Source organism: Centropristis striata, chromosome 24 (genome assembly GCF_030273125.1).
Source record: "Centropristis striata isolate RG_2023a ecotype Rhode Island chromosome 24, C.striata_1.0, whole genome shotgun sequence".
NCBI lineage: Eukaryota > Metazoa > Chordata > Actinopteri > Perciformes > Serranidae > Centropristis > Centropristis striata.
The window spans coordinates 12,461,289-12,489,281 of record NC_081540.1 but is presented as its reverse complement, the minus strand read 5'-3'; the positions used below and the strand labels follow the sequence as shown (position 1 = coordinate 12,489,281).

At 36.5% G+C, this 27,993-nt stretch overlaps 1 protein-coding gene across 3 annotated transcripts; it reads right to left on the bottom strand.

Annotated features, from left to right (window-relative positions):
- Positions 1 to 105: 105 nt before the first annotated feature.
- Positions 106 to 27,757, bottom strand: LOC131962633 (kinesin heavy chain-like). Of its 3 annotated transcripts, XM_059327586.1 has the most exons (26): positions 27,214 to 27,756; positions 23,671 to 23,758; positions 22,380 to 22,453; positions 20,866 to 20,970; positions 19,922 to 19,970; positions 19,734 to 19,789; positions 19,552 to 19,639; positions 17,934 to 18,058; positions 17,108 to 17,212; positions 16,878 to 17,026; positions 15,006 to 15,154; positions 12,841 to 13,022; positions 12,356 to 12,424; positions 12,048 to 12,254; positions 5,653 to 5,805; positions 5,346 to 5,543; positions 4,549 to 4,666; positions 4,385 to 4,464; positions 4,168 to 4,277; positions 3,800 to 3,901; positions 3,651 to 3,711; positions 2,834 to 2,905; positions 2,643 to 2,747; positions 2,063 to 2,279; positions 1,874 to 1,979; positions 106 to 1,219 (listed from the first exon to the last, which is right to left on the bottom strand). In XM_059327586.1, exons 1-25 carry the CDS (start codon positions 27,337 to 27,339, stop codon positions 1,897 to 1,899), a joined length of 2,871 nt encoding a protein of 956 aa, XP_059183569.1. In that variant the 5' UTR covers positions 27,340 to 27,756; the 3' UTR covers positions 106 to 1,219; positions 1,874 to 1,896. The 3 variants fall into 3 exon arrangements, with proteins under 3 accessions (XP_059183569.1, XP_059183568.1, XP_059183567.1); XM_059327585.1 differs by having other exon boundaries at positions 1,874 to 2,279; positions 27,214 to 27,757; XM_059327584.1 differs by lacking the exon at positions 106 to 1,219 and having other exon boundaries at positions 1,639 to 2,279; positions 27,214 to 27,757.
- Between the last annotated feature and the right edge of the window lie 236 nt (positions 27,758 to 27,993).

Below are 27,993 nucleotides of genomic sequence, written 5' to 3'. Positions count from 1 at the left end.
TACAGCTGATAACAAATCCTTTCTACTTTGAGGGGGACATCATTTTTTAAATCTTTGCAGTGTTTTATGATTGTCACCAAACTTTATGGTTTCCTCTTTACATCAGCAAACTGAATATCCTCTCAATTGTATGATTTAAAGCATTGTACTATTTAAATTTCTTCAAATACTTATTCTCATTATCTACCCAAAATCTTTTTGGGTTTTGGTTCATTTTATAAAAAGAAAAAAACAAACAAGTTGAATGAAATGTAAAGTAAGAAAGTTGAAACAGAATGAAACACCAAAGTATCGTTTACATCTTGTCTTTTGTCATTTCAGGGGTAAATTTTAAAAAGAAATGGAACTATGACAGGAAAAAATATAAGAAAAAGTAAAAAAAACAAAAAATATTAGCATAGGTTTTAGTATAGGAATGCAGACAAGGTGAAAAATGCTTTAACACAATTATTTTTGCTGCTTCTTGTCTGCACAAAGTGGCTTCACTTCATCCCCACTTCCACTAAAACTCCAGCTGTAACCTTCAACTTTATCAAGGTGAGAAACTCAAATGCTTTAGCTGCAATTACATCCACTGTTAAACCCCAAAACATGTATTTCTAAAAGGGATAGTTTGACATTTCTGAAAAATATTCATAAAGCTTTATAAGTGGTTAATCTCTTCATTTAACTCTCGGCAACAATAAGCATGTTTCCCAAAATGTCAAACAATTCCTTTAAAAGAATAAATGCTGGTTTGAGATTAAATCCTAACCCCATATTCTGCTTCTTCAAGCAGTACAAACATATAGTCACAACATAAATAATAATGCAACAAGTTACCTGCTAAACTTCTTGTTTGTGTCTCATTCCTTCAGAGAGAAACTCAGGGCCTCATTTATAAATGGAATGCTTGTAATTATGCAACATAATGCACAATTATAAATACAAATAAAACATCTATAATCAGGAGGTTTGGTCAGGTTTTGTTTTTTACCTAAAAGCATAATTTAGGACATCTAGCATAACATTTTCTAAATGAGGCCTCTGATATCTACATTCAGCAAATTAAATATGTTTACATCTCATATCAGTATAAACACTATGGATGTTTGGATGTTGTGTCTCTGAGCGGTGACAGTCTGTCGTGATGGCCTCCCATTGGTGCTCCAACAGGAGGGGCGGGGCTTGTGGTTCCAGGTGCGGAGGTGGGCATGCGTCGAGTTGTTTTATGGTCTGTCTGTGGGAAGATACAACATTTTAGTTTTTTCAATTATGGGGGGGAAAAAGATCATAGGGGAGTTTGTCCAAAAATGTAAAGAAAAAAAAAGAAAGAAAAAATGTCATAGTAGTATGTCCAAAAAATACTAAAGTATTTTAAACAATATTAAAAAAAACACCATAGAATAGTATGTGTGGGGGGGGGAGCAATAGTGTGTCGAAATAAAAAACGCCATAGTATAGTGTTTCCAAAAATGGAAAAAGAAAATTACATGATATAGTATGCCGGTAAAGTATGACAAAAAGTAGTCTGTTGAATTTTTTTAAAAAACGCTACAGAATAGTATGTTGGGAAGAAAAAAACTTGACATAGTATGGCATGCCCAAAAATGTAAAAAAAAAAAAAAAAAAAAAAAAAAAAAGGCCATAATATAGTTTGTCCAAAAGAAAAGGAAAAAAAAATCTGCCATAGTATAGTATTTCCAAAAATACAACAAAAACGGTCATAGCATAGTTTGTCTTAAAACGCCATAGAATAATACCTTGACAAACATAATAGAATAGTATTCGAAGAAACAGCTTTTCCATGAGCAACAGTAGGATGCAAAGCTCTAATAAAAGAACGTAGAATGTATTGAAAGAATAGTGAGATGTTTGTCTGCAGCGTGCTCACAGGGGTCACTTGCTGTTGTGGTTTCAGTTGTTGTGGGTGCCTCCGGCTCTGATGGAGCTGCTGATGGGGGACCACATGGGGGGATGTCCTGGTCGGATGGGCTTTGCTGAAGCACAAAGAAATAAATAACTTCAGTAGCATATTTTATTTTGTCGTCTGTCCAAGTCTCAAATCTGACTTTCAGCTCACCGATCTGTGCGGAGAACCCCCTCCTGGTCATGTTCTTGGCCCGGACGGCCTCTTTGATGCGGTCCACCTCTTGCTGGTAGCGCCTTCGGTCCCTCATGGCGTTCTCCTTGGCCTCCTTCAGGGCGTTCTCCAGGGCTTTGACTCGCTCAGCTGTGGCCCGCAGACGCTTCTCCAGCTTGGGCAGCTCGCAGCGAAGGTCTGCGTTGTCTCGGACCAGCTGAGTGCAGTAACAGAAAGTACATTATTATTGAATATTTTTATTTTAAACTACTTTATACCTCTTTATCCTAAATATATATATCTGTTCTTCCAGTGCATGAGGTGCAGTGAATATTTTTAAAAGGAAATATTGTAATTTTTACTCAACTTAAATTATTTTGTTTATATATACATATACATATCTATACCAAATAATTGTGTATAGTTATGGATTGGTGCATTAGTATTATCAATTTAATCATGTAAAAAAAACTTTTTTTCTGCAGAATTTTTAATACTTTAAGTACTTGCTGCTCTTAGCGGCTCAACATTTTTATTTAATACTGGAAATGTAATATAATTTCTAGTTGTATTACTTTACCTGCTTGTGGACCTTGGTGAGCTGTTCCAGGTTGTTCTCCAGAAAGGAGATCTTCTGTTTCTGGGCCACGTTGCCGAGTCCCTCCTCACAGTCCAGCTCTGCACTCTGCCAAAAACACCACAACACACAGCACAGGTTAAATGGTGTGCCAGCTAATCGATACACTAAACGACCAGAGGGGGGAGATATACCTTCTTAACCCGCGTGGTGAGGTCCTGAACGAAGAGTTTGCGCAGGTTGTGTAGAGTCTGCAGCTCTTTGGCCTGAGACAATGAAAATAAAATGATTCAGATGTTGAGAATTAGACACAGTAGATATTCACACCCATGACACAATCAGTCCTGGTTAAAGGGTAATGCCAGCGATATCTTAAAGTCAAGAAATTCCATGAAAATGTCAAAAGCAACGATCTCAATGTGAATTTTAAGGAAAAGATTAGAAGTTCTGAGAGAAGCCCATTTAGTTTAGCTCAGGGAGTGTAGTCAGTGGTTCAGTTCAAGTTTTGAGTTTGTGGGTTCAGTTTTCAGTCTCTGGCTGATTTTCGATCATGATTTTAATCCTCATGAAGCCCGACATCCTTCAGAAGGAATCAAGTACGCCATGAGACAAGAGTAGAGTGTTAAGCCCAGTGGCAGAGAAAGAGACTGTGAGACCCAAGGTTCTTGGCTCAATCCTTATAAGTCTAACCCCCACAATGAAGAAGTCAAATACCCACAGAAACAGTAGATGTTTGTCTGAGCAGGTAGCTCTGGGTGATGGAAGACTGCTTAGAATACTGGAGGTTGTTGGCCCGATCCTTATAAGGTGCAGGGAATTCTGAACATTTAATAGGAAGGACGTAGTCAAATATGCAAAGTTCACTGGTCCAATGCGAACGGCACTGGTAGTATTCGGTAGTGAAGTGAAAGTGAAGTAGTAGAGAAACTTTGAAGTCGTAGCTCACAGAAAGTTTATTTTCTATACTGACAAATCTGCTTAGCAAACTTTCATACATTCAGTCAGACTCACCACAGTCTCCTCCAGGCCCTTCAGGTCTTCTCTGGCCTGCTCCCTCTGTTCATTTAGCATTCTGGACAGAAATGGTTACCTACATTTACACCACCGTTTACACATCAACCGTATTACATCCCATTCTGATCAGTAACATTAATGCTCACATGAGTTTATCCAGCTTTGCATCCTTCTCCTGCTCCTCAGACTTCAGTTTGTCGTAGTCCGACATGAGCCTCTCCTGCTCCAATAACAGACCCTGGTTGAGACTGGAAATATGAAAAGCAGGAGGACTTTTAGAGGCACAGTTATAGAGCAACAAATCATGAAATGATTATAAATAATTACAACCCCTGGATTTGTGTCAAGTGACAGGTTTACTTTTGGCAAAATTTGAAATGAATTGGTTTTAATGCAAGATAGGTCCAAAAAACCATCAAAAATGATCATCACGCACAATTGTACAATAGCAAATAATAAAATGAGTGTGTGTGTGTGTGTGTGTGTGTGTGTGTGCGTGTGTGTGTGTCCTCACTCTGTGAGTTCGTCCAGCATCCTCTGCTTGTCTTCGATCTCGTCTCGGAGGCGGCTGAGCTGCTTCTGATGAGCCTCCCTGTGGTTCTCCAGCTGCTCCTGCAGCGTTTTCTGGAAGACGCAGACGCAAAAAAAAAACCCACATGAAAGATTCATCATTCAAATATAAAAAACATCTTTTGAGTATTTGCAGATTCTAGCTGAGCTTTTTAGGTCACCTTGATGTCCTCGTCTCCATCCGATCTGCCGATGTCCTCCTTCTCCTTCTCCTCTCCCAACATCTCATGTCTTGTTTTACCTGAGGTCACATGTTTAAATGCTAAAATGCTGCTAGTCTTCTGTGTATTTTTATTAAAACTTGTATCTAATTTGACATACTGACCATGAGCCTGCAGTTTGGCGAGCTCCTCACTCAGAGCGTCCTGACTCTCCTCCAGCTGCCTCTTCTTCTGCTCCATGTTCTGCATGTAGTCAGTCAGTGACTTGATCTTGGCCTGGTGCTGCACACAGACAACACCAACAGTTAAAAAAGAAAAGAAGAAAAAAAGAGTGAGAGAAATTCATCAAAAGTGACTTTCACTAAGTACAACAGAGAAGGTGATAGAGAAGAGGAGATGGAGCACAAATATTTTTTAAAAACAAACTCAAGACCTAGTCTGGCTTTTAACAGAGCTTTATTTATTTGTATATCTGTCTAATTATTTACTCTTTTTTTAACCTTTTTAGTGTAGTCTTTAATTGGGTTTTTAATAATCATAATCATAATAATTATATATATTTATAAAATCTATTATTTTTCCATGGTTTCCATTTTTTTTAATTTAACTTTCATTTAATCTATGTTGAAGATAGTATTTTATGAGCTCATTTGCTAAAGTCAGTGATTTAAAAGTTCATGTCAATGCTTTCTCGATTATATCGAAGCTTGGGAGCTGATAACCTGCTTGTATTGCTATAACCAGTAGTGAAATGTAACTTGGCACATGTATACAAGTACTGTACTTTAGTAAAAAATTTTGAGCTACATGTTCTTTACTTGAGTATTTACATTTTATGTAACTTTATACTTCTACTCCACTACATTTTGAGACAAATCTTGTACTGTACAAGTAATACAAGTGAGTGATTTAAGAGTGTTTTTTAAAAATGTTTTTATGTGTATTTAACAAACACAAATACCTGTGAGATGAGCAGCTGACAGGACGCCAGCTCCTTCTCATTGGCCTGGATCTTGCGGTGGGCGTCGGCCTGAGCGCTCTCCAGCTGCTTGCTGCGGTTCACCAAGGACTTGACCTCGGACTTCATCTTGCTGATGTAGAGGCGAGCCACGGTGAACTCCTCCTCCACCGCCGAGCCGTTCCCCTTCGTCTCTGAGGACTGAGAGTGGGGGGGGGGGGGGGGGGGGGGGTCGACTGTGAGTGTGAGATATGATGCAATGTGTTTGTGTTTATGTTTGTGTTTGTTTGTGTGGTGTGTCCATCCTTACTGCGGCAGCTTTCACATCACTGGTGCCGATGATGGCGCCGATGTCGCTGAGGTCACGCAGCAGCAGGTTGAGGACTTCAGCGGCTCTTTTCCTCTGCAGGCCGTTCAGCTCCTGCAGCTGACTCAGCTCCCCCTGCACTGCCGACAGCAACAACTGCACACACACACACACACACACACACACACACACAAAATATCTTCTTTACAGCAGGAAGCTACCATATAAAAAAAAAAAACATTTTCAGCTGAATATCTGATAAAATTAACACACTTTTCTAAACAATTTAATTATCCATATCATTAAAACCAAAACATAAATACATATGTTTCAATGTTATTTTCTTCAGAACACATTACTTTACAATACTTTCTTGTTCACATGTTTGTTAAAATTATTTATTACTTTCAGACTGGAGGAAAAATTTCATGGCCTTAAAAACTCCCTTTTATTGTGTCCTCTAGAGGTGTGCAGAGACACCAAAGAGACATCAAAATGTTTTTGTTTTTTTGTGAAAAAACTACTACTACATGTATCAACAGAGTATAACAAGACCATTTTGAGCGTTTTTTTGACAAAAATCGACATACTATGGTATGACTTTTTTTCAAATTGTGGACATCACAAATCGTTTTTATTTTTATTATTCTTGGAAAAGCGACCCTACTTCATGTATCAACCGACTATAATAAGACTATTTTGAGAGTATTGGGGCATTTAAAATTTTTATTCATTTTTTCCAAAAAAATACTACATGCTATAGTATGACTTTTTCTTGAGGGGGTCATTTTTGGACATCCCAAAATATGGTGTTTTTCTGTCAATTTTGGACATATGCTCTAATATGTATCAACAGACTATAATTGACCCATTTTTAGCAGTTTTAGGCATTTTAAGATATCACCAATTTTGACCAAAATCGACATGCTATAGTATGACTTTTTTTTTCAAATTTTGGCAACTCAAAATATTGTGTTTTTCTGTCATTTCTGGAAAAGCCACACAACTGTGTGTATCAACAGACTATAATAAGACTATTTTGAGAGTATCGGGGCATTTAAAATGTTTTAGGCTTTTTCCCGAAAAATTTCGACATACTATAGTATGACTTTTTTTGAGGGGGTCATTTTTGGACATCCCAAAATATGGTGTCATTACTGGCCATATTATACTCTAATATGTATCAACAGACTATAATTGACCAATTTTTAGCAGTTTTAGGCATTTTAAAATTTGACCAAAATCGACATGCTATAGTATGACTTTCTTTTGAGGGGGTCATTTTTGGACGTCCCAAAATATGTTTTCCTGTCGATTTTTGTCAAAAATGGTCTAATTTTTAAATCGGTCTATTATACTTTGTTGATGCAGCCACTATGCTTTTATATGTTGAGCTGTGTGTATATATGAAATAAGCATGGTGTAAATACGAGAATTTCAGATGATTTCAGCGGTCCAGTCAGTCTGTTGAATGGCTTGCTTGTTTAGGGTTATAAACGTCTCTGTCTAGCTTCAAAGGGAGTCTTTCACAAAGTAATCGATAAGAATGAAGGACAGTTTTTTTTGTTTTTTTTACTATTCCTGTTCTGACATCCAATTGCGCAGCCAGACATCGTTACCCCTCTTCTGTTTCCCTCTATTTCCTTATTGTTTTCATAGATCAGTTAATAGTAGTTGTTTCCCTCAGAGTTTCTGCTGACTTAAAGTAATATTAACACAAAGTAGCAGTAAATCTTGATGTTCAACCCCTCAGGAAAACATCTGATATTATTTGACAACTGTACAGCTTGCACTGCTGGGACAGCAGCTAACTGTTACTTTCTGCCATCAGTTAAGCTCCGCCCACAAAATATGTCATCATTGGTCTATACTTAATACACTCAAAAATACTTTCTCCACTCAGGATTAATGATAGATTTTTGATCATTGGATTCTGGTTTGACAATGACACGCCAGACTGTAAGAAACCCAGAGAGAAGATCTCCTTTGGCTGCTGACGTGACTTCACTCTGCAAACTACTGTGGCTTCGAACTGTCACCTACGTAACCTGTATCCACACAGGCTCAACCTTCCACCTAGAGAAGCCTTGCAAGGCTTAGAAGATTAGAAGCTTCAAAGCCTCAAAGAAAGACCCTACCAATGACATCTAGTGATCAGCTGCAATTATTGCAGCTACAAACTTCCAAATGATTCACACATCTTGTTGACTCCAGTTCCAACACAAAAGCCACAAATTAAGTCTTAAGCAGCTTTGTCTTCATTCTGAGCGTCATTGTCCACACATGGAATTCTTAAAACATTTTAAATGACAATTTACGAATGTTTAAATGTGTTTTCTTGTTACTACTAATAATTAAATGAAATGTGATTAGGGTTAGTATATGACAGGTTTGTGATGTCTGGACCCAGCGAGGACTGCACCAACAACCAGGAACCTAGCCTTTCCAATCCTCCTTCCTCATGGACTTGGTGCTAGTGTGCTGATCATTAACATTTCCATCACATGGTTAAGGAAGATTGTTTGACCTCAATAAATGTACAAAGTTATTTGGTTGAATGTATCATTAAAGTATCATTGGATGTCTGTCATTTTTGCACATAAAAAGCTTTTATGGATTTTAGTATGACTATAGTATGACTTTTTTCAAATGTTGGACAACTCAAAATATTGTGTTGGTGGAAAGCCACCATACTACACGTAGCAACAGACTAATAAGACAGTTTTGTGAGTTTTCGGGCCGATATATGAAGCTATATATATATATATGTTTGGCAGAGCAGATAGCTCAATGGGGTAGGTGACAGGTTTTGAAGAGCTCAGAGAGATAGATGACTGCTTTGAAGACTGAAGGTTGTTGGTTCGATACACGCAAAGGAAAATGACTGTGTCTGTCAGATAAGTGACAGGCTTGGAAACAGGAGGTTGTGAGGAGGTGAAATTTGAAGCTTTATACCAGAATGAAGAAGTCAAATATACAAAGAGAAGCAGTCACTTCTGTCAGAGCCGATAGCTCAGTGTAATAGGTGACAACGTTGGAAACAGGAGGTTATGGGTTCAAACCTTATGAGGTGAAATTTGAAGCTTTATACCAGAATGAAGAAGTCAAATATACGAAGAGAAACATTCACTTCTGTCAGAGCCGATAGCTCAGTGTAATAGGTGACAACGTTGGAAACAGGAGGTTATGGGTTCAAACCTTATGAGTTGAAATTTGAAGCTTTATACCAGAATGAAGAAGTCAAATATACGAAGAGAAACATTCACTTCTGTCAGAGCAGGTAGCACAGAGAGATGGGTGACTGCTTTGAAGACAGAAGGATGTTGGTTCGATACTTCTAAGGTGCGGTGAATTTTGAGGTTTAACATTCACAATTAAGAGTTAAATACGCGAAGAGACGAGGCCAAGTAGCCAAATGCACTGGTGGACAAGTGGTTTGGGCAGTGTCCTCGAGTTCTCACCAGTGAGTGTGTAGCAGTGAGTTCGACCCCGGGGCCCCTGCCAGTGTCGGGAGGCGGCGGTGGGGGCATTGTCCCCACCGTTGTTTCTGAGAGATAAATGCGGGGGGTTATAGAAAAAAATCACACGACCAGCTGAAATATTACTGAATGAAGTAATTCATGAACCCTAATTAACAAATGCAATGAAGGGAGGAAGGAAGGGAGGGAGGGAGGAAGAGAGGAAGAGAGGGAGGAATGAAAAGGGAAGAGGGAGTGGAAAAGAAAACTCACTCAACTCAATAAAAGACAGTTGGAATGAACCCTAATTAACACACGGCAAAAACCATGGGAAAGATCAGTAATGGGAATCAAAGTCTAGTTGCTATTGCATCCTTCCATACAACTGTCTTGTAGTTGCTATTGCATCCTTCCATACAACTGTCTAGTAGTTGCTATTGCATCCTTCCATACAACTGTCTAGTAGTTGCTATTGCATCCTTCCATACAACTGTCTTGTAGTTGCTATTGCATCCTTCCATACAACTGTCTTGTAGTTGCTATTGCATCCTTCCATACAACTGTCTAGTACGTGGTTTTATCCAATTAAGATCCTCTCCCTCTCCTCTCCTTCCTTCCTTAATTAGGGTTCATGAGTTACTTCATTCAGTAATATTTCAGCTGGTCGTGTGATTTATCTCTCAGAAACAACGGTGGGGACAATGCTGCCGCCTCCCGACACTGGCAGGGGCCCCGGGGTCGAACTCGAGGACTCTGCCCAAACCACTTGTCCACCAGTGCATTTGGCTACTCTGCCTCGCCTCGTCTCGTCTCGTCTCGTCTCGGCTCTTCGCGTATTTAACTCTTCATTGTTAATGTTAAACCTCAAAATTCACCACACCTTAGAAGTATCGAACCAACAACCTTCAGTCTTCAAAGCAGTCACCCATCTCTCTGAGCTACCTGCTCTGACAGAAGTCATTGTTTCTCTTTGTATATTTGGCTTCTTCATTCTGGTATAAAGCTTCAAATTTCAACTCATGAGGATTGAACTCATAAGCTCCTGTTTTAAACCTGTCACCTACCCCACTGAGCTATCTGCTGACAGACATGGCCGTGTCTCTTTGTATATTTGACTTCTTTACTAGGGGAGTAAAGGCTCAAATATCACCTCATAAGGATTGAACCCATAAACTCCTGTCTTCAAACTATTCATCTATCACGCTGAGCTGCTCAGACAGATTACCTAGTCACTCTTCCTGTATTTAACTTCCTCTCTTCTAGTCTGATGATGTAGTAATATAGTTTCTCCAGAAATAACAGAAAAACACCATATTTTGAGATGTGTGAAATTTGACCAAAAAAAGTAATACTCTAGCATGTCGAAATTGTGGGGGAAAAAGAAAAGAAAAGAAATAAATAAAATTTTCAAAGGCCCGAAATTCACAAAACTGTCTTATTATAGTCTGTTGCTACGTGTAAAAAAAAGTCATACTATAGTATGTCGAAACCTTTCGGGAAAAAGCCAAACATTTTTTAAATGCCCCGATACTCTCAAAATAGTCTTATTATAGTCTTTTGATACATGTAGTTGGGTGGCTTTTCCATACTATAGCATGTCGATTTTGGTCAAAATTGGTCATCTTTTAAAATGCCTAAAATGGGTCAATTATAGTCTGTTGATACATATTAGAGCAGAATATGAGCAGAAATGACAGACGGGGGGTGGTCCGTAGCGTAGTGGTTTACACAGGCGCCCCATGTATAGAGGCTACAGTCCTCGCTGCGGTGGAGCCGGGTTCGAATCCGGCCTGAGCTCCCTTTACCGCATGTCCTCCCCTCTGTCACCCCCTTTCTATCTGTCTCTCACTTTCAATAAAGCATGTAAAATGCCAAAAAAATAATCTTTAAAAAAAAAAAAAAAGAAATGACAGACGAACACAATATTTTGAGTTGTCGAAAATTTGAAAAAAGTCATACTATAGCATGTCGATTTTGGTCAAAATTGGTCATATAAAAAGACAGTTGGAATGAACCCTAATTAACTAAACGCCAATAACGGTTGAAAAGATCACTAATGGGAAGGAAGGAAAATAAATGCAACTCAAAGACAGTTGAAAGAAACGCCAATTCCAATCTTAATTGGATAAAAAAGAAATTATGCAAAGTCACTTTTTAATCACTATATTTTACCTTTATTACATTGTGTAACAGACTAATAGTTGTTGATTCAGTTACATTTGACAGGACACAGTTACCAATAAATCTCGCCATAGTAAACAAACTTGAGTGCGTCAAGCAGAGTTCTCACCAGTGAGTGTGTGTGTATAGCTGACAGTTGGGTCCCCACCGTTGTTTCTGAGAGATAAATGACAACAGACTATAATAAGACTATTTTGAGAGTATCGGGGCATTCAAAAATTTTATGACTTTTTCCCGAAAAATTTCGATATACTATAGCATGACTTTTTTTCAGATTTTGGACAACTCAAATTATGGTGTTTTTCTGTTATTTCTGGGAAAAAAAATACTACTACATGTATCAACAGAGCATAACAAGACCATTTTGAGAGCATCGGGGTATTCACTTTTTCCTTATATTAACTGGCAATGCAATTTTTGTGCCTTCAAAGCATCACATTTATATATTATTGGACGGATGTTATGGATAGAACTAACATTTACTGTATTTACATCACATCATTTGTGCTTTCCTGAATAAGGTATTTGGATTATATTATTTTAACAGGCCATTATGAGTGTGTAAAATATTTAAGTTTATACATGTCGCTGCTGATCAGAAGAAATCTGACACCCACCAAACAAGATAACAAACCTGAACACTGCTTTAAGGAAACATATTGTTCAACCAAAAAAATGAGCAAAACAGTGCACACTGTTACAAGCAGAGAAAAGCCTTTTTAATGCATTCAGTTCATTGGACAGTTCCAGGAGACTCACCGTCTTGTGCTGCAGCTCCTCGATCAGCTGCAGGTTGGCCTGATCTCTCTCCCCCACCTCTTGGCTCTTCTGGTCGTAGTTGACGGCCAGCTCCTCCAGCGCCTGCAGCACCTCCTTCACCTCCTCCTTGGCCAGCTCGTTCTCCGTCTGCAGCCGGCACAGCTCCTCCTGGATTTTCTCATAGTCACGCCGCGTAGATGCCAGCAGCTTGAAAATAAAAATGTGTAAAAATTGCCTCACATTTATACCTACATAAACCCACATGTATGTCCACAGGAACAATTAAATAAAAAAATAAAAAGACAAACCTCTTCCTGGTCCATCATCTGCTCCTTGAGTTTTTCAGCCAGCTGACTGTGTTGGTTGATTTCATCGTCCTGGAGGAAGAGGAAGTTAAGTCAGTGAATTAAAAACTGTTTGTACAATGCAGAAAATAAAAGATTGGCAGGACTTTTTAGCCAGTATTATAACATACTGCAAGTTTTTTTTAATCAGATTTTTTCAGTTTTCATGTTTATTTTTAAGGTTATTTCAGAGACGTCAAGCATTACATAAGCAATGTAAAGTCTGGAAATAAAAAAAGACACTTGACAAGGTAATTGTTTTGCAATTTACAGACAATAAAAAAAAGAATCAGTCTTGAAAAGAAAGAAAAAAACTCCATTCACATTTTAGTTAAAATAAATTCAAAGTAGAGCAATAAACCATATCAAAAGTGCATTTTTTATGGCTTGCAAAGAAAGATGGATAGAAAATATAGAGGAAGGCTTAGAGGAGGAAAATCATCTGTCACCTTGTCGTCCAGCTGTTTGTAGAGGTTGGTGATGTCCTCCTCGTATTTGCTCCGCTCGTCCCCGGGGACTGAGACGCCTCCTCCAGCAGGCTGCAGGTTGTCGATGACGGGAGTGTTGTCGTACGGCTCCACGCTCTTCTGATCTTTGGAGCTCAGCTGCTCGTCCTCAGGAACATTCTCCCCTGTAACGTGGAAAAAAAAATCCCAAAATGATTTTTAATTGTCTTATGTTGTTATTATATCATGTCATATGATGTTCTATAGAAGTGTTTCATACTTATCTTATTGTATTTAATAATATCGTAAAACCTTTTTTATTTTATTTTATTATTTTTAATATGGATATATATTATATATATCGGTTTTATTTGTCTTTTTTTTGTTTTCCTTTTTAATGTTTTCTTTTAGTCTTTTTTATTAACTAGCTGTTATTTAATAATTGTATCACATTATTATATATCGTTATTATGCTTTGTAAATGTACCAAATTGTCATCATTATTATTATTATTATTTGTTTCATCTTTTTTATCTAGTTTATGTATTTTTTTAATATGTTTTTTACTACTTGGTTATTAAAGTATTTGAATCAATTTATTACATATTTTAAAAAGGATAGGGACAAGGACAGAACAATAACAAACAGGATAAGGACAGGAACAATAATACAGGCCAGTTAACAAAGGCTCTACAATAAATAATACAGCAGGGTTATGTTATGTTGGTTCTGAGTGTGTGTGTGTGTGTGTGTGTGTGTGTGTGTGTGTGTGTGTGTGTGTGTGTGTGTGTGTGTGTCTTAAAGCCAAGTCTTGGGTGTAGTATATATGGTGAATGGGTGAGAAGAAGAGGAGGGCAGAGAATAAATGAAATGAAATGAAAATAATAATAATAATAATAATAATAATAATAATTTCCTATGTATTTACAGTAAGGTTATATCATTCCTTTTGTCTTGTGGTTACGTGTTGTTGTAAAGCTGAACACGGCAGCAGTGTGACTTCAGCAGACGAAGCACTGATGCCGTAATTATTATTGACTTTTTCATTGTGATCAGCAAATGAGACGATTGCGAGGAGGAGGAGGAAGAGGAGGAGGAGGAGGAGGAGGAGGAGGAGGAGGAGGAGGAGAGAGTGAAAGAGGTGAAGAGCTGTTCGTTTAAAGGGTTTGGCATAGAGCCAGTGGCTGAGTCATGTCAGAAGCACTGCATCAGCATAATGTGTGTGTGTGTCTGTGTCTGTGTGCGTGTGTGTGTGTGTCTCTCTGTTTGTTGCTAAGGAGGGGGAGTGTTATCACCATGCACCATGGGAATTAAGAGAATTAAAAAAGGAATGGCCACAGAGAGAGAGAGAGACAGAGAGAGAGAGAGAGAGAGAGAGAGAGAGGTTACTATGCAACAGAGATGAAAAGAAAGGGTGAGGGTGCTGTGAAGGAGACACTGCAGTCTGAGAAAAGAGGAAGACAAAACAACAGCCAGCATAATGCCCTTAAATGTCCTTTTGTTTTATTGTGGACATCTTTTGGAATTTAATTTTGACAGTGAAGTTTTGGAAACGTAACCTTAGCTCCTAAGAAAAGTAAAATAAACAGTGTATCCAAAATACACACACTCTGACCATTAAGGTCTGTATATTTTCTTTAGTATATATTTTTAAGTCTGATTATTTTCTAAGTCTGTTGATTTTGTCTGTATATTTTCTTACGTCTATATATTTTCCTGTATTTTTTTAGTTTGCATATTTACTTAAGTTTATTATGTTTGTACTATCTTTATATATATATATATATATATATATATATATATATATATATATATATATATATAAAGATAGTAGATATAATGTGTGTGTATATATATATATATATATATATATATATATATATGTATATATATATCTGTGGTAAACACAACACTCTACAGAAAAGAATCTAGTTTTTGTGTATGGACATGTATGTGAAGAAATTGACATTAAAAGAGTTAAAAAATCTGAATATATATGAATATTTGGTAGTTCTGATCAGGACTGATGACTCAGCAAAAGTGGAAAATAATATTAATGTATTGCATTTTTATAGCAGTTTTAGGAAAGGGACATCTTTGTCCTCTAAAGTATCAAGTGGGAGTTTTTTAATGTTTAATTTGATCTGATGTGTATCTTTTTATCTCACCGTTCCTCCAGCGGTTGAGTTCAGCCTCCAGCCTCTGGATGATGGTTTTCAGGTTCTTGTTCTTCTCCTTCTCCTTCTCATATTTCTTCTTCCACTCCTCAGCCGTCAGCTCCAGGTTCACCGACACTGTGTTCTTGATGGTCTTGGCTCTGAGGAAACACGGACAGAACAGAGTTACGTTTGTTCAAAACACCTTCAGTCCATTTACGTTACCAGTTTCACAGGGACATTATATAACTCTCACTATAGATCAAAGTAATCAAAAAATGTAAATGTGAAAATAGGATATGCTTTATTTAAAGTCACCTAAGTATACACTTTAAGTATTTACAATTGACAAAAATGTACATTTCTCTTGAAGAAAATAATAATGAAAAAAAAAATATTATTTTAAATTATTTCTTAAAACTTGCTGCAAAAACTACTATTTAAATATGCAGCAAAAGTAGTTGCAAATATAAAACACTACACAGTAGTAAAAAATACTTATATTAGAAAATTCCACACACTTTAATATTAAGTCAACTTATTTTAGAAATATAAATGCAAAAGTAAATAAATATTGATAAATAAATACATTTCCAAAAAAAATTAAAACATTTTAAAATAATACATAATAAATAATCAATAAAAGAATGAATACAAAGGTAAACAATGAAGTAAAAAAATATATTAATTTATGACACATTTGATTAAATAATGAATGCCTGCATTTATTTTAATATTATCCTTAGTCCATTCAATGTTTTAGTTATTTATTATTTTGGTAGCTTGCATCCTCCATATTTTTTAAGATTAAAGGTTGCAACGGAACATTTGTAAATGCAATGCATGTTAAAATAGGTCGGATCAGTAGGATGCATTGAAAATAATTTTATTACATCCACTGGGCTGTTGCATTGGACTGTCCATTGTTGTTTCATACCCGAGGACCTAGATCTTTTCTCAAATGGTGGAAATCTCATTAGATTGAAACTCTTCATTTCCTCTCAGTGTCTCCTAAGCAGAGGGCAGATGGTTGCACTGTAATCGTTCATCAGTCATCTCCCTGTCACTGCTGCTACTTCATCTTTTATTACATAAGCAGTTTGAACTTAAACACTTCTGTTTGGGCGTTTACAGCTGTAATTTTCTCTTTGCACATGCTGCAAAGCAACATAGTCACCGGAAATTCTATTCAAATGTATGTCTTATGTAAAGATGTCTTATTATTGTTATTTTATGGGATCTTTGTAGTTATCTTGTCATTTTTATGTCATTTTATATTATTATTTGTTTTGTTATTATAATATGTTTTGTATTAATTTCATATATATATATATATATATATATATTTTTTTTTTTATTTCACATTTTTGTATGTTTCTGTAATAAACTAAATAAACTAATGTTGCTTCCAAAAAAATATTATTGAAAAAAAAAAGAAAAGTGTCCCCAAATAAAACAATAAAAATATGTGATTTCTTTTAACTTCTATGTATTTCTTGTCCAATATTATATCATAAAGTGCTACAAATTATCTTTGCAAAAGCAACAGATTGTGTGTGTGTGTGTGTGTGTGTGTGTTGCAAAGAAAAAGGTAATAGAAAGAAAAGAAAGTAAACAGATTAGAAATAACACAGTTTTGTCCTATTTCTCTCCATTTCAGAAGCAAACAAAATAAGAAGGCAACAAAAGCCAAAGCCAAATACAAAACAATAACACAAAAAGGTGTGGAGAGTTTGCACAAACAAATCTATAAATAGTAATTAACCAAGATACACAGTGGGGAACTAAAAGCCATCTGGCCTTGTGACGTCAGCCACAGTCCTTATGAGTCACCAACACTGAAGAGCTGCAGGTTAATGTACATATAAAAGACAGAAGAAGTACCTCTGTCCAAACATGAGCGTGGACTTGGTCTCAGCCTCGTTGTAGACTGAAGGCGAGCAGCAGATGATGATGGTGGTGCGACAGTTTCCCCCCAGAGAGTCCTGCAGGATCCGAGTCATCTTACTGTCTCTGTACGGCACATGGGATTTCTGGGAAAAAAAATTAAACGTATCACACATTTAATTCGTTCTTCAAATATGTGGAGGTATCGGTAACTAAGAGCAACTCACAGTTCCCTCGGCGAGAGCTGAGATGACGTTTCCCAGAGCGGAGAGAGATTTGTTGATGTTCTTGGCCTCATCCAGCACGGCTCCCTCTGCTCCCGTCTTACTGACCTGTTCACAGACAATTACAGGTTAGATTTCACATCAACCTGTCATCGTCATCACTGAGGTGGGGTTGTATGAGGTACTGCTTTGCAGTTGAATCCATTAGTCAGCATTCTGTTGATTCTCAAATTTCAGCCCAAATTCAACCCAGAATGTGCTGAGTTTTGGTTCGGACTGTGTTCTCACCAAGGCACACTTGGAATTGAACTGAGAACCCCATTTTTTTGCAGACCAGAGTTTGTTTGAGCATTCACACCAGCAAAAACCAAATGGATTATCCGACAAAACACACCAGGGTTCATTTCAAGCAGACCAAATTGCTCAAGTTTATTTATGTTATTGTGTGACTTTCGTGCTTTAAAAAGTTAGTTTGGATTCACCACAAAACACACAAAGTTGACGCAGCAGTAGACCAGCAACTCCCATGTTCTGCAAGGTAAAATTGCTGTTTTGGTCAATGGAGTCTGGTGCCTTTCATGCCAGCACAGAAAAAAGCTTTAGGCTTTCTTAATAATATTCCTAATATAGCGTTCACATAAACAGATGCAGATGTTTTTAAGTGGCTATAATGTATTTAGCTGCTGCTTCCATCCACTGCAGTACATTGCTTTGCTTCTGTCAGTACTCAGGTGTAGCAACTACCGTCTACAGAGTACCTCACACAATCCCCTTTAAAAAATCCAAACTATCCCTTTAAATCAGTCTTTCAGATCTCCCTCAGACTGACCTTCTCGCTGCCCGCCAGGTCGACCAGGTAGAGCTTCCCCGACAGCTTCTTCTCCGTCTCCATGTTCTCCTGCTTGATGTTGATGAGGAAGATGCTGTGGCTGCGAGAGCTGTGCTCATTCATGTCTGGAAAATGATTTGAAAACAGAATTACAGTTGGTTTGCAGCAATTTCTGGTAATTACATGCATGTGCCATACTTACTTTATACTTCTATTTCATGGAATTTTAGTGTAAAATATGATACTCTTCATTTATTTGACAGCTCTAGCTGCTAGTTTCTTTTCAGATTAAGACATTAACTGAAAAAGCATGCATAAAATGAGATTACAGTAGAGATTTAGAGCCCTCTGAGGCAGCCCCTTTGCTTGGTTCGCTCTGCTGTTGATCTGTTTTCTGTCTCCAGGGCTGCAGACTGCTGGAGTTAATCAGCATGGGACACACCTGGGCCCATGCATGGAGCCAGACAGGCAGCCACTCTTCAAATCTCCTCACACACCTCCGTGTTGTGGCTTTTCGTTGTTTTTACAGCACAACATCCCATTTTTACACAACTGACTTTACAAATTCCTCCCATCTGTTTTGGTTATTTTGCAGCATATAAGTTCCCCTGTGTAGTGTCTAACAATGCCTCTCAGCTATTTGAATATCACTGTAAGTCATCCTCTCTCAGGGCTTATTGTGTACCTGTGTGTCTCAGGTTTTTCTGTTATGTAACAGCTTTTAAATCAACACTGTCAGAAGTATTAGGATTATTTGCTTCAGTGAAAGCACTAACACTGTTAGTGTAATAATACTGTTTGCATACTGTTTGCACTAAAAATGGCAGGAGAATGCACTTAAAGTATCAAAAGTAATTGTGATTATTTTCTTTAATATACATTATTCTGCTGATTATTATCTCCATTATTGAATTGATTATTTGTTTTATAAAATTCTGATAATAGTTATAGGTGCTGAGAATTACCCAGAGCCCAAAGTAACAACTTCACAATATTTCATAGTCCTCAACATAAAAAAAAACAATCAAATGATCAAAATTATCAGTTAATCTTCACATTTGAGATTTTTTTTTGTATGAAAAAGGGTGTCTCTTTCAGTCAAACTCTTCACATGTTTTCTGCAGAAAAAAATCTTAATTTGTTACGTAACTAGTAACGAAAGCTGTCAGACAGTTGTAGCGGAGTAAAAATACATTATTTCATAAAACATTTTAGCAGTTCCACTCAGAGATTTTCTCTTCAAACTTCTCAGTTTCACCAAAGAAGATTTATTTGGTGACCCTTTGGAGGTGGCCGATCCTTAGACTAGGAACCACAGGACTAAACTGTATATAAATTAGTTAAAATTAGGTCAATTTGGAGCAGCTACAGCAGTTTTCAGTATTGGCAATCTTACAATGTTGCATTTAATCTGCAGGAAATAAACTTTAACTTTCATATTTGAAGTACGTAAGTAATTGCCTTAACTTGTAATTGAGTAGTTTTACTTTGTTGTATGCTACATTTAAATTAAGGATCTTTAAACTTCAAATATATTACTTACTAACACCTAACCCTTACTTAAAAAGACATTGAAAACACATACATTAAATATAAAAGTAAAGATAAAGATGCGTACTTGTGACTGCCACGTGCCGATTGTTTTTGCCCTCATCGATGACGTCCATCACCTCCTCTGGACTGGACACAAAACGCTCAGTACAGCCCTGAAAGATAAGGATTCAGAAATGTATCATGATCATGTGTTATGTGTTTAAACTGCTGTTAAATTAAAGATATAGTGCTGTGCATCTCACAAACCTTGACATAGGGAACTCTGTTTTTGTCTTCATGCACAGCAAGGTTCGTCTTGGACACTTCAAACAGGACAAAACATCACCAAGGTCACATGCGGATTCCCGAAAAAAGACTTAATAAACAGGATTATCATGTAAAAAATTATATCTTAAATTCAGTTTAAATGTTAAACAGTTAAAAGTCTAACTTACCATCCAGCAGGTCTCTGATCTTGTCCAAGTAGATTTCAAAATAGGAAACCTGAAAAAAGAAACTCCAAACTTTGAATGTCTGAGTCTTTGCATGAGTGTCGGTCTCTTTTAATGTAGGTCATTTAGCTGTTCAAGCATAAAGTGTGAAATGTTAACAAAAGCATCAGTTAAATCACCAAAACGTAGATGTATAAATGTTGTTTCAAAGTTAATTAAACAGACATTAAATATAACTTTACTAAATTAAAAATAAACAAAAGTATCTTATATAAAAATAATATACATTTAAATAACAAACAAACTATAGCTATAACCATTATAAAAACATAATCAAAAATAATCAAAAAAGAAATAAATAATAATAATAACAACAGCAACAACAAATGTGTCTTCACATTTTTTTTTAATTGTCCATGGTCTATTATTGGTCCCAATATTTTTTATAAAATAAATATTTTATTTATTTATCTTTTGATAAATGCAGTTTCACTATATATATAATTATATGGATATGCATATAATATAATATATAATATGGGTCGTTGTTTACATTTTAATTTTCATACATAATTGTAAAGCAGTAAGATCATTTTTCCATTCTCTAATGGTAAAATTTGCTTTCGCTCACAGCCAACGCTGCTGACTTGACCTGCGATCAGAAAATGACAAATTTCCAAAGAGTTTTTTTATAGTAAAGGATGCTGAGTCCTGCTCTAATGACACAAAATGACACAGCATTTATGTTCAAACAGCAACGAATAAATCTTATTAATGATTCACATCACAGATAGATAATTAAAATTTTAGGCAAAATGTTTATACTGCATTTATAATGAGGTGATAAAGACTGATTTGTGACTTTCAAGCCTGGAAAGACAAATTAAAAATCATTATCACAGATGCTGCAGCTTAGAAATTTGAGTTTATTGTTTCAAATTGTTTACCTTGATGTGGAACTCCAGGTTCTCGTCCATGGAGTAGATGTGGTCAAAGATGTCGCGGGCGATGCGAGGAATGATCCCCATCAGCTGGGAGTCGTGCAGTTTGCCCTGAACACACACAGATAGATACTGATGTTTCAAATGCTACATGAAAAAAAACTTCCAAACAGACAAAACACATGAAGATAACTCTCTGTTTCATGTAATGTTGCAGCTATAAAACAAATGTTTTAAATGTTAAAACATGTACAGTAGTTTAAGGGCTAAAAAGTTTAAGGGCTCAAATATATGACTGATGATTTATGTGGTGATTTCACTTTTATTTGAGAAAATTACATTTGTGGTGAGATTTACTAATTTTGCCTCCATTTATCTTCAGTTGTTTCTGCACAGCATTTATTTTCACGAGACAAGAAAAGTTAAATAGCTAGGCTTTTTGAACATTTTGACTTGAAAAAGTTTAATTTAGAGGATATTTATGTGGTGGTTTCAACTTGTGTTTGACAAAAAAATAAACATCTTTTGAGAGATTTTGTTCTTTGTTATTATTAAAATGATTAATTGAAAGCAGTGCTATTAATATTTATCAGGAGAAAAACTATAAAACAAGCAACTATCTGCCAGAATAATCATCAATCTTAATCTTAAATAGTCTATGGGCATTTTTTTCAAAAATCAGATAAAAGAAAGTAGATTGGTAAAAATGATTTCAGACTGGATTAATCCATTAATTAGATTACCTACAATAAGACAAAACAGAAAAGTGTCCAACACTAAGTTACATAAATGATCAAAATACACATGTATCATGTTGTGCATTTCAAATTGATATCTGAAGACACGTGAGGAGAGTTTTAAGGGTTTCAAGGTTCTTTTTCATCACAGCCCCACAGATCAGATCAGATCAGATCAGATCAGATCAGAGAGTTATTAAGAGGCTTGAGGCGGCGGATTAGTTCACTCGCCAAACTAATTTGCACTTGTGTCGAATGATGCAGGATGCTGGTCTCGTTCGAGTTCTGTCTGCTGAGAATTCTACTTTTTCCACTTAAAATCAGTACAGTAAAATGCTCAAGCAGCCTTTGAAACTGTGCATTAGGACATCAGAGTCCTGCTGCAAGGCTCTGAAGGTTTCCAGAGAACTGAAGCTTCCTTTGGAGAAACCAGTTTCTGCTATCAGCCTTTAGATTCCTCGACTCTCATCCATCGAATGAGCTCGACTGGATTTAGTGTTTGTGTTAAGTCTGTTACACAATGCCTGCTGCGCTCTAATCCTCTGACTGGAGATGGGAGCTCAAAAAATAAAAGTCACTGCTGTTTTTTATCCAACTGCTCCGAGTCTGGGATTTATCGATCGGCGGATTGATTGATGATGAAGAAGAGGAGAAATTGCTGACATGGAAGTTATCTAAAGACCTCTGCCGTGTTTCTGATGACCGTGTGTGTGTTGAAATACTGAGGCAGTGATTTCAGGCTCAAAAAGATTAGAGGAACACTGCAGTGGATGAGTGGCTCACCTCCATGGTGTGTGTCTTCCCGGAGGACGTCTGTCCGTAGGCGAAGATGGTCCCGTTATAACCGCCCAGCACATCTGGAATAACACATAAAAACATTTTTGTTCCATAACTACTTCAATTCGATGCTATTAATAGTAAAACCGATTTATTTATAGACAGATATATCAGCTGACAGATATTATTAGCCGATATCAAAAGCATATCGGTGTCGATGTATATGCTGTCGGTGCCATTATGAAAACTATTTTTACTCAATATTCTGTCATGGAAATAATTATTAGACCATTTCTTGTTCATTTTAATGCCTGGTACAACTAAAGGTACATTTGTTTGGACAAATATAATGATAACAGCAAAAACAGCTCATAAGAGTTTAATTTTAGAGCTGATAACTAGACATTTTCCATGGTTTTCTTGATAATAACAAAATCATTATCAGGAAAACCATGGAAAATGGCAAAATATCAGCTCTTAATTTAAACTCTTATGAGATATTTTTGTTGTTATCATTATATTTGTCCAAACAAATGTACCTTTAAAATGAACAAGAAATTGAAGAAAACAAGGGGTGGTCTAATAATTTTTTCCATGACTGTATAATGCAGAAAATTAGATTTTTCTTTATTTAAAAAAATATATATATAGTCAGCAATCAATTGAAACTGAACAGAAATTAAGTTTATTTTATTCCTATTTATTCTTTATTTTACCAGTTATCATTTATAGAATTGGCTGACAATTTAATAGTTTGTATCATGTATGATAATGTATAACAATGTTAAATATTATTTTATAAAGTTTTACGTTTGAGAAAGTAGCTCTAAAGGCACAGTTGCAGAGTGGTGGCAGAATCCACTTACAAAAGGTAAATTTTTATTCCAGCTCAAAAAAATGACTATATCTGCCACCATATCAGTTATTGATGAATTTTCTTCTAAAATCAGTATCTGCATCGGTCTCAAAAGTCTCATATTCTAACATACAGCACATTTAAACTCAAATTCTCAGAACTTTTAGTCTTTTAAAGTCATTTTTCACATTATAAACCTTCATTACTTTAGGATTACTACTACTAGTTACTCCAATATTTTCCACAAAAACAAAGACATCTAAATCAGGGTCCCACCTACAGCCTTTCAAATGTGTGTATGTCCCAGGATATAAGAGCAAAAAGTAATTTCTCTTTACTATTATGTAAAATAGACTTGAGGATAAAAGATGGGAGACAGATTATGTGTGTGTGCAGACATATAACAGATTACAGTTGCATAAGAACGATGTTTGGTCGTACCTTTGACGATCTGTTTGGCACACTGGTCGTACACTTGTTCCTGTGACGTGTTGGGAGGCAGCACGCGGTCGAACACGTACGGTTTACCCTGTTTCAAAGTAACACACCACACATTAATGACAGCAACACAATCACTCATTTATCTTCATTTTACTTCAGATATTATTTTTTTTAAACTGGATTTTTGAGAAATAACATCTAAGTCAGGATTTCTTTTCATAAAGCAACACAAGAAACAAGTAAAACAGCAATGCTATTTGGAAGTTTTGACTTGTATTAAGATTTTAAAAAGTTTAAGTGCTCAATAATATGACTGGCTATGTTTAGAGTAGATTTATGTGGTGATTTCAAGACTATTTTTTTTTTCAGAAAAGTTCATGTTTTTAAGAAAGTTACTCATATTAACTCTTCAATTGTTTCAGATAGTATTTGGCAAAATCTTTCATTTTATCAAGTCACGACTTATATCCGTAAAACAAGACAAGAAAACATTTTTTTCAAGTGCTTTTTGGAATTTTTTTCTTGTAAATAGGACGTTAAAAAGTTTAAGGGCTCAAATATATGACTGATGATTTTAGCTGGCTGCCTCCAGAGGAGAGTTATGTGGTGATTTCAAGACTTTTATTAGACAAAATGAAACATTTTTTGCAAGATTTACTTATTTTGCCTTCATTTATCTTCTGTTGTTTCTGCACAGCATTTATTCTCATGAGACATTAATTTAGAGGACATTTATGTGGTGGTTTCAACCTGTGTTTGACAAAAAATAACGTCTTTAGAGAGATTCTTTTCTTTGTTCTTATTAAAATGATTCATTAAAAGCAATGCTATTAGTATTTATCAGGGGAAAAACAATGAAACAAGCAATTATCTGCCAGAATAATCATCAATCTTAATCTTAAATAATCTGTAAGCATTTTTTAAAAATCAGAAAAAAGAAAGTAGATTGACAAAAATAATTTCAGACTGGATCAATCAATTAATTGGATTACCTACTATAAGATAAAACAGAAAAGTGTCCAGTACTAAAGTTATTAAAAGTAAATGATCACAATACACATGTATCATGTTGTGCATTTCAAATTGATATCTGATTTTGCAATATGCATGTAAATTCTAACACACATGAAAAGGAAATACAGATAAAATTGATGATCTTCAGCGACATAATGCTTGTTTCTCTCACTATGCTGTTTTAAAAATGGAAGTCCAGAGCCTTGAACGCTCTGGCCGCTTCCAGTCTCTCTATCCATCATCCCTCCTGCTCTTGTCCAGCTCCTGACTCCGTCTCTTGGGGGTAAAAGCCTCACTGCTGTGAAATGCAATTCTCAGCACTTGTAGGCAGCAACAGCAGCACTCTGGCTCTCTCTGAACCCCCGAGATGAAGCGCAGAAAGCACTGACACGAACAGTATCGCAGCGTTCGGCCTCAGTTTTCTGCAGTTTGATTGATGGTGTGAGGCGGTGACGAGCAGTTTGTCCTGACAGAACTCCAGTGTTTCTGGGCGATAATGCAACAGAATGAATAATGCAGGTGGTGCAGGGCCGCAGAAGGGGGGTGGGGTCTGCATTAACACAATGTGGTAAGGTTAATGTCTGTCTGTCTTTCTGGTAGCAAACTATGGAAGCCCTTCTCCAACAGTGTGATGACAAAAAGGCTCACTATAATGAGAAACATTCTCGAAATAATGACTTAGTATCACAACTTAACGAGTTAGAAAGTTTCTCATTATTCTGAGATACTAACTCATTACTCATTACTTTTGAGAAACTAAGTTATAATTCTGAGATATTAAGTCATTATTTCTGAGAAACTATGTCATTTTTGACATACTAAGTCAGTATTTTGCAATATTAAGTCATTATTTTAATGCTCTGTTCACACTACCAGTGACAAAGCAACAGGCTACAAGTCGTTTTTATTGGAAGTCAGTGACATAAAGCTGCAAACTGACTGGGACCAAAACTTGTCTCTGCATGACAGGCATCAAGAAAACTACATCAACAAGCACTTGAGCAACACTTTAATGGTGACTCGGCGAGAATGTAGGCGGACACAATGACTCGCAATGTGAAAATCATTATTCCAACGAAATTAAGACATTAGTTTTTGTTTCTCATTTGTTTGGAAATAATTACGTATTATTTTAAGATAAGTCATATTAAAATTCAAATTATTTTGGGAGTTTATGTCATCATGCTGAGAAATTCTCATTTTTTAAGGTCATTATTTTGAGCAATAAGACTTATATGAACTTTTTATAAATATAAAAAGAGATTTAAAATGTTTTTATTTTTATTTCTCTATCTGGCAGTTCCATAGTATACAAACAAACAATAAAGCAAATTTCACAGATTGTTCTGATCATGTTGAATCATTTGTGGCTAATCCTGATCTAGTATTTCTATTATTATTATTTTATTTTTTTAGAAAGAAATGGCTTTGTACAGGCTGTATAACATTCAACCTACACCTTTGAATTTATTCCTTTTTATGTATTTATTCCCAACCATATAACTTGAATATGGGCCACTTCAACAGAAGTGCATTATCACAGTTATTTGTTTTTTATTTATTGTTATATATATGTATATATATAAAATCCATATGGGTTTCCATGAGTAGAAAACAAACACAACATAGACACTAACAGGTGCTTTTAAACTTGTCAGTGCACAAACGCAGCCTGTCCCTGTGGATAGACACAGTATTGATGTAACCTTCCCTAAGCTCCTGTGTCCTCCTGAGTCAGCAAATGTATAATGGTGAGTCAGAGTGAGTTTAACCTTTGACCCCTGACCTCTGCAGCAAGTCTCTCTGGATTAATTTTAATATAAAAGGTCTCAGCTAAAGCCATAAAAAGACCTTAGATGATTATTTCTTTCTCCTTTTCACCATAACGTTAAATTTATTACAAATATATTTTTTAAATTAAAGTAATTTTTGGGACTTGTCTGTTTCTGCCTTATATTGAAAAAATATTTATTTTATTTTATCATTTTCAAATTTCAAAGATATCAGTTAAGTATCAAGTATTTTTAGACTTGTCTGTCTCTGACATATTTATTTGTATTTTGTTATAGATAGATAAGATATATTTACACATACCACTATTACTTCATGTGGCTATTTTAGTAGGAACATTACAGTATTTTGTTAAGATAAAATATGTATTTCTAAAACTTTGTTTACATTGGCCTGCTGGATTTTTTATGTAGAGACAAAACATATCAATGCAGCTTTAAAGTTTGAACTAACAGAAGCTCATTTAATAAATAAATAAATAATATTCCTGCAATGATTTCATACTGAATACTTTCTCTCTCTTATATGATCAGGGTCAATATCTCTGTTACATTGTAGGAAATATTAGTTTTCCTGCTATCATTTCTGGTGTAGGAGAACAGTCTGATTGCGCACTTGGCATCCCCAGCCTGCCTGCAGAGCTCCAGGTGACTTTCCTCCTCCAACACACTGCAGTGTTTGTATTTTTTCCAGCTCCACACACACATCAGCATCACAACAATAAGCAGACAGACTTGCCGTTATGACCACCGTGTCGTCCTCCTTGAATTTGGGGATGTATTTGTCTCCTCTGTTTATCTCGGACTCGTTCAGAGGCCTGAAGCGACACATCACTCTCACCCCGCACTCCGCCGCATCCATCATGGCTGCTGCTGTTGGCACTGTTTACCCCTCCAAATACTGCGGGTGCAAACAAATAAACAACAACAGCCTGGAAAAACAGCCGAGGATTAGTCTTTTTAGGGGTCAATGCGTACCCAAAGTGAGGTTCAGGGACCACCAAGGGGGTCTTGATGATTATCCCAAGCGAGAGTTTACCAAAACAGATTCAAATCATTATTGGCAATTAAAGCGTTTCCAAAGAGCTCGGGCTTCCCGGTTATCCTCACTGGAGAATAAGTTCTCCCGGTTTATCCGATGCGCAACGCGTCCTTCATCCACACCGAATATGTCCGGGTTTCCTCGGCTGCGCCATGGCCAAACCGGATCAACCGCAGCGCTGCGTCCCGGTGCGGAGCTCAGACATCAGCGTGCAGGCCCCTCTCTCTCTCTCTCTCTCTCTCTCTCTCTCTCTCTCTCTCTCTCTCTCTCTCTCTCTCTCTCTCTCTCTCTCTCTCTCTCTCCGCAGCGGCGACACCGACCGATTTGAAGAAGCCGACTTGAGGGTCTTATTAACGGCGGCGGAGGACACACTCCCGGGGGAGACGCAACTGCTCGGTATGCAAAGAGAGGAGAGCCCGGAGCGGATGCGCAGAGACAGCCGCAGAGTCCTCACATGCAATAAAGGCGCGCTCCAGG